Genomic DNA, 7,140 nt, shown 5'->3' with positions numbered 1-7,140 from the left:
TAAAAACAAACTTTACTTGCCATTATTTAATTTCCAGAAAGTTAAAAGTCTGGAATCGTTTGTCGGTCAAATTTGAAAGTGGACTTATGAATTCACTAAATCTTTTAAAGAACTGAACTTATGTAAGTTGGCATAAATGGTAAGACGGTTAGTTTGAATGTTTGCTTTTTAGTTTTGAAATTCGGTTCTATGGTTAGCTTTGTACAAGCTTTATGTTGGGCTTCAATAAAGAATGGAACGAAAGGTTAAACGCATAATTAAGAACACTAATATTAAAACCCCAGGGTTTTACAGTTTAAGACAAAAAAAAAAATCTGATTTATGATTCCATTTCAGGCACGTATTTTACTCAGGTGGTAAAACAGGTCGTAACAACACTGAAGTTGGTAAGTTTAAATGTTGGGTGTTTTCAAGGTGTTCAAGCTTACTATTAAAATATTTCACCCTTTAAAACATATTTGATTATTTCTGGAAGATCTTTGTTTGTGGATATAAGAAATTAGCTAAAATATCCAAAAATACTCAAAGGTATAGTATCTTCTTTTATCTTCAAGGGCCGGGGGGATCATCTTATTTATTGGTTGACCAATACGGCAACCATTGTGACCAGTCACGTAACGCCAGTCTGCGGGAACGTTCCTTGCTAGTTTCTTCTTGCTGGCTGCGAATGTGCACTTCTAGTGTTTATGTATCTAGTTAGCTTCAGTTCATTATAGCTCCACTGCTCTCACCGTATACTTTTAAAATGGGCGAGAGTCACAGCAAGTAAACTTTCTTACAAGTTTTTCAGGTAAGATGGTCTTGCACATGTGCAGTTATTCAAAAAGGGACTTTGCCGTTTCTTACCTACATTTCCAGAAAAATCATCCAATCTACCTTTTAGTTATTAAACACGTATGGCATTTATGTAAAAAGTGAGGAAGGGTTAAATTAATAGATTTTATGTTTTAATTGGGTTCGGCGAAGTAGTTATAAGTTATCAGTGTTATTTGACAACTTTGCCAGCAGGGAGATTTTAGCCAATACTCCTGCCCCGTAGTTTAAACGTCTGTCATTTGCTTTAAGAGTCTTACACGTCTAGATGACTATTCAAATAAAAAAGAGAGAGTATGACAAAAAGCATTTTGCATTTACAATCTTTACTTCCCAATCACAATCCATAAACAATAAATATGGATATCTCTATAGGTTACTTAAGATACCAGATTCGATTTTTTGGATTTTGGTTAAAGGAAAGGTTGTTGTATGGAGCCCATGCTACTAGTTTTTTTGTTTTGCTTTTTTAATTATTTGGTCCGCCTTATCACAGTGCTACTGATATACTATTGCTACCTTTGCACTAACTTACTGCATGATGACTAGTTTTAAAAACAAACTACTTATTGTAGGAGATGGTTGTGCGATTAAAAGCCCAAAATCACCAACTAAAAGGTCATGTCTGAAACTGCCCCTAATTTCTTTGTCTTATTTATGTAAGATAAAAACATTGACCTTTTTCATCAAAAGGTCAGATTGTGGATCTATTCCTTTGGTGGTAGAAAAGATCACAACAAGGCTGAAGTCTCTGATGTCTTGTTAGATCTACACAAACAAATCTTTCTGAAAACGGGAGGCAATTTTTTAAAAGGAATATTTGTTATCCTGAAGGGGTCAGGTCATTAAAAAAAAAAACTTTTTAGCCCTTAAATACATTTTGTAGTGTACGTGGAGTCTCTAGAAGTGCAGAAAAGTTGAATATAGTCTGTCCAGGAGCTGCGTAGATATGTTTATATTCTTTTTGGGTCATATTTTTCAAGCGGTTCTGTTTTGCATTACGTTGTTTTTTTAACAATTACATTACAGTATTTGCTGCTGATCTGCTAAGCAAGGTTAAGGACTTCCAACTCAACTGTCTCTCGAATCCACCATTTTTATTTCTCTGAGTAATTTTGGAGTTGAAGCTGAAGGATGCCGAAGCTACAAGTAGGTAAGTCGTCGTTGGTCATTGCACCATCCCCAGCATCCTCCAGAAATGGCTCAACAGGATGAAATGGAACCTGGAGGGGGCAGGGGTTGAATGCCTCCTTTAGATTTAAAGAGACAGCACCAAAACAAATTGCTCTCAGAAGAGGAGTAAAACGGGGGAACTTGGGGGTAAATTTACAAGGATTTCAGATCAAAGCGTCGCAGTTTCACTTTATATAGACCACAACTAAAGAATTTCAGTGTGTAAAGCAAGAATTGTAAAGCACAATATGACCCCTTTAATATTATCAAAACAAAGCAAAACAGGTGTATTTGTCAATAGGTAATGTTTTAGGTCATTTGTTTTCATATTTCCTCTATATGAATTGACAATACTTTGTGGTTATTAACTTTAAATAACTTGCAACCAAGAAACTTTTTTTGGGGTAATATTGTAGTTATTTTTGTTACTTTTGTAGGTATTGCTGTGCCAGATTGAAACAAAAAGCAACCAAAAAAAAAAAAAAAATCACGATGCTGGCAGTGTTTTATAGCCTAAATACAACCATTTTACCAGATAATAATAATCACAACTAAGCCGTGTATCACATATATTTTTTCTACTTGTCATGACATTTCTTGTGTGTTACGCACTGATTTAAAATTTTGTCTCGAATCGACCATGAAGTGGTTTTCAGGTGGGCATTTTTTTTTTTACAACGCACAAGCGGGATTTTACTATGTTGCGCTGCCAGACTCCGCCCGCTCGCCGCGCGTCACCGGCGAGTGGAGTGGACGCGGAGTCACTCCCCTGCCTACTTTTAATAGCTTTGTCATGTGATGGAAAGCAGTTGTAAGACAGGTGCCCTCGGTTCATTCTCGGCGAGGGGCAGCAGTTGCCTGTGTGAGAGCGAGTGGGAAGCGTGTGTGGATTTCTTTTTTACTTGGTTTTATTTCCCCCCCTTTTTTTTTTCCTTTTTGGTTTTTGTTTCTCGGAGCGTCATTCAGTGATTCTGGATGGCGTGGGACAGGTGTAACCAGGACTCGGTGTGGACAGAATTAGAGGTGAGCGCATCTTTTAAAAAAAAAAAAAAATCTCCTTTTTTCATCCCTCTATAGCCCCCTTGGATGATTTTTTTTTCTCCCACCTGGAACGATGGACAAGTCTCTCCTCCTACTCTTCCTCTTCCAGTGGTGCCGGTATAGCGCGCGTCTGGACGCGGCTGTTGAGGATGCGAGGGATTTACAGCAAGGGAATATATGACATGCGGAGTCTTGTTTTCCACCTCAGTTAAACATGTAGTTGCTGTCAGGCGCGCACGAAGGGTCTGTTTTTTCCCCCAGGATCATCGCTTTTACCTCTTTACAGGATCTGCGCTTGCAAAGCTGAGGGAGAATCTTTTTCCAGCCGCGGACGGAACGCGCTCCGGGTGCAAAGCTTATTCATGCCGAAATGACCGAAATGTCTCAGAGTCAGGTATTTCTCGTTTGATAGATGGAATCCACTGCCGGGTGATAATCTATCTTGATGTGCCTTGCTGCTGGGATAGTTTTCTTTCATTTCTGTAAGGTTTTTTTTCCCCGACCCAGGGAAGCAACGCGATCTGGCTGGAGCATCGTTGTTTTTAACGACAACATCCAGAGCCAGAGTCGATGATTTCATATTTAATCCCAGTCTCTCTTTCTCCTGTTTATTTGAGATTCGCATATTCTCGTGTCGCCTGGTTTAAGTAAAAGCAGCTGATAAAAGGATACTTATTTATCAAAATCCCCCTGATTCCCCAAATTGTCTTTACTTGAGCCGGCATCTGGCACCGTTGTAATTATTCATATTTTTCGATCACAACTGCACCCTGGCTTGTAATTGTTTGCATTTGTATGGGCTGTGAGATTATGAAGAAGTGCGTGACTGCACTCGAATACATAAACGCTTCGGGAGAGTTTCTGGTTTGGACTGCGACAGTGTACAGGCTTCTCTAAAAACTTAATTTCCATCTATTCTGTGCAATGTTTCCACGTTAAAAGCTCGTCTCCAAGCAAGGGGGCTGACTACCACCTCTGATAATCACCCGAGCAGGTGTTTTCATGCGCGGTGCGTGCGTAAAAATCGTTGGAGCGCCGTGGTGCATCCTGATCGCCTGGCTGGCGGCGCTATTTCATTAGTTTACCAAGACGTGCATGAGATAATTCAAGTACAGGACGTCCACTCTCTGAATATCTGAACAGTTTGGTTGCGATTTTGTGCTTTGTGTTACTGGATCACGTCGAGGTGGTGGGTGGTGATGGCGCAGTGAATTTGTCGCACTTCTCTATTGCATTTTGCGCCATGACGGTCGTCTGATCTCAGCTCGGAGTGTTGGCAAATTCCAGTGGAAATACGAACTGTGACATCAAGATCTGGACGGGTTTTCCAGCTTGGCACAGCATCCTCCTGTCTCAGCTTTTGCCCCTGATCCGAACCCGACTCCCTCTCTGCAGGGGGCAAACAGCCATTACGGCTTCGCCTGAGGATGTCTATCTTGTGTTTGTTTCTTAACGCCTCCCTGTGGCTTTCATAAACGCCTAATAGGTCTTTAGCTAAATAATAAATGGGTTACATCCAAGAAAGCAGCAAGATTGCATGTTTTTCCAGGCTTTTGGATTTGCACTTGAGGGTGCTAAAACAGATTCTAGAGCTATGTGGCATTAAGTTCTTCAAAATCTTACAGATGTTGGCTCACTTTAAGGTTTATATTTATTCAAAAAGAGCCAGCCTTATTTTTCCACTCTCCGAGGCACCTGTCCTGCTCTAGTCTGCAGCGTAGGGCCAGACTTGATGATTTGTGCACCCAGGAACCAGGAGCAGCTGCTACAAACAGTATACACTTTGACTAGATTACATAAAAGAGGCTGGTGAATAACAAAATGTCAACAGGCAGCGTTTAGTAGCCAGGAGGCCATGGCCCCTCCAATAACAGTGTACGTAGTGTACTGGAGGTTGAGAGAAGCTAAATAGAAACAGGTTGCAGGTTCCTGAAAAAGAAACTGTAGCACTGTCATAGCAGGTCTGTTAATAACAAAAGGGTTATGATTTAAAAATAAAAGAGGTATTGATTAATCCTAACTATTAAGAGACCCCAAAAGAGGTAGATATGAGGTGAGTAGTAAATAAAGCAACCACTTATATGCTATGCATTAAGTCAAAAATTATAAGACTCCAGGTTTTAGAAGACTTTTTCTCTTCTGTCCATATTGTCAAGTTGCTTTCCAAGTTGTCTCAATTACTGCGGGTTTTTCCTATTGTCTAAATATCTTTTTTGTTTCTGTCTTTCTCTAGTGTGCTGCCTTGGTTGGCGAAGACCAGCCCCTCTGCCCAGACCTCCCTGAACTTGACCTCTCAGAGCTGGATGTCAGTGACTTGGATGCCGACAGCTTTCTGGGTGGCCTTAAATGGTACAGTGACCAATCAGAGATCATTTCCGCCCAGTATGGGAATGAAGCATCCAATCTTTTTGAGGTAAGTTGATGTTATAGACCTGGTTCTGGTCAACTTTCAGTTTGCTATGCTATAGAGGGGGGTGTAATGATACACCCAGAGCCGGAACATGATTTTCTTTCTATGATCGTATGATTTTTATACAATTTGGGGGGAAAAAATAATTCCCATTTGTCACAAATGGAAAAAGGTTTTCACAAATCCCATAATGTTGTAAAGAATTTGTAAGCATTGCCAATCTGACTTGTATTTATATGTACTGGATTTTCCATGCTTGCCTCATTCTTGGCAAAAAAAAAGTAATGAAAATACTCTTTTGTTTGTTTACAACATAACAATTGTTTTAAAGGCTCTCATTTCAATGCAGCGTAATCTTGTTCAGGTTTGATCATATGAAGCATTTTAGATTTTGAACTACAAATGATGAAATGCAGTCCAGAGTCCTTAAATCTTGTAAACGGTTTCTTTAGATCTGAACCAACAGGAAGCCACAAAGCAGATGCTAACTGTGGCATTGTTAGTGGCTCGTGGTTAACAAAAGTGGTATTCTCATAGACCCCGAGATGCTTCTTTTGGAAAGATTTTCGGATGTTGGCGGCTTCGTGGATGCTTTTGAAATTTAACGTTGTCATCAGCAGTCGTTAATGGACTGTGTCAATACAACAGAGCAACTCTAGGGCTAATACAGTTAAAGAAGATGCTAACTTTCCCATCATTAGCTAACTGTTACCCCGCTGTGGTATCCTCACTTTGCTTGCATACTGTCCATATCCTGTGTGTCAAGTTTGCCTTTTTCTCTGAGTACCACAAATAGTGTCACACGAAACGTTGTAAGCATTGGAGGCTTTGTTTATGCTTTTCCTGCCGAGTATTGTTGATTAACCCGATGACACGTTTCTATTAGTCGATACTGTCAAGGTGTGCAGGGCAACCCAAGGACTACTACTCTTGAAGGAGATGCTAACGTTGGCTTCATAAGCCATTAATGGTTAATGAGTTGTGGTACTTTCACAGCTGTGGGTGCTTACAAAATATTCATCTACAGAATATCTAAAAATTCTGCCAGACAAATGTTTGAAAATGGTAAAAGTTTCTTTGATGCTCTTGTGACTGATTGTCGTCGGCCAACCTGACAAGAAGTATTTTTTAGCTACTTTCTGTACTAGAGTCTCCAACATAGATGCAACGTGATGTAAATTGTAAAAACCTCAGCTTAATATCTAAGCCTCAAAATAACAGCTAACACTAACTTCACCAGACCTAGTCACATTCCACCAGCAACTGGATAACACTTAGTGAGACTGACATCACTTTAATGAGAAATATTGGGGCGTTTTAGTATCGCTCCCGGTGCATTATTTTACTTGCAAGAAGTTGCTGCGGCGGCAGTTTGCATTATAGCAGTATAAAGCATATTTGCACTTGCAGTAAGCTGGAATAACCCACCCCGCCCCGTTATCATCTTATCACATTCTTGAATGCAACCCAAACAAATTGTTCAACTGTTACCAGTTTACAAACACAATTTTACATTGGAGTACAAAAGATAAGGGAAAGGACGATAAAGCTCAGGAGGACCTTTGTCCCTTAGTTTGGCTCTTGGCCGCGACGGTAGGCTGCCTTATCATAACTCTCTGCATTTATTTCAGCCTGAACTCAGTAATTCGGCAAAGATCACAGAGGACGTGTCCGTAGTAAACCGTGGCCATAGGAATGAAGGG

The 7,140-nt window shown here is 40.2% G+C and overlaps 1 protein-coding gene across 6 annotated transcripts in view; it reads left to right on the top strand.

Annotated features, from left to right (window-relative positions):
- The first annotated feature begins 2,766 nt into the window (after positions 1-2,766).
- The window catches only part of ppargc1a (peroxisome proliferator-activated receptor gamma, coactivator 1 alpha), a 56,158-nt gene continuing 51,784 nt past the window's right edge, over positions 2,767-7,140 (top strand). For 3 of the 6 annotated variants that reach the window (XM_012864940.3, XM_012864939.3, XM_036146534.1), the window contains exons 1-2: positions 2,768-3,009; positions 5,261-5,440. In XM_012864940.3, the coding sequence (XP_012720394.2) occupies positions 2,962-3,009; positions 5,261-5,440 (228 nt within the window). In that variant the 5' untranslated portion in view covers positions 2,768-2,961. Of the gene's footprint in view, positions 3,010-3,124; positions 3,422-5,260; positions 5,441-7,140 lie in introns of those variants that run through there. The other 3 variants (XM_012864938.3, XM_012864937.3, XM_021317671.2) reach the window with 2 other exon arrangements.

The sequence above is a fragment of the Fundulus heteroclitus genome, chromosome 14 (assembly GCF_011125445.2).
Source record: "Fundulus heteroclitus isolate FHET01 chromosome 14, MU-UCD_Fhet_4.1, whole genome shotgun sequence".
NCBI classification, from domain to species: Eukaryota; Metazoa; Chordata; class Actinopteri; order Cyprinodontiformes; family Fundulidae; genus Fundulus; species Fundulus heteroclitus.
This window is presented reverse-complemented; position numbering and strand designations above follow the sequence as displayed.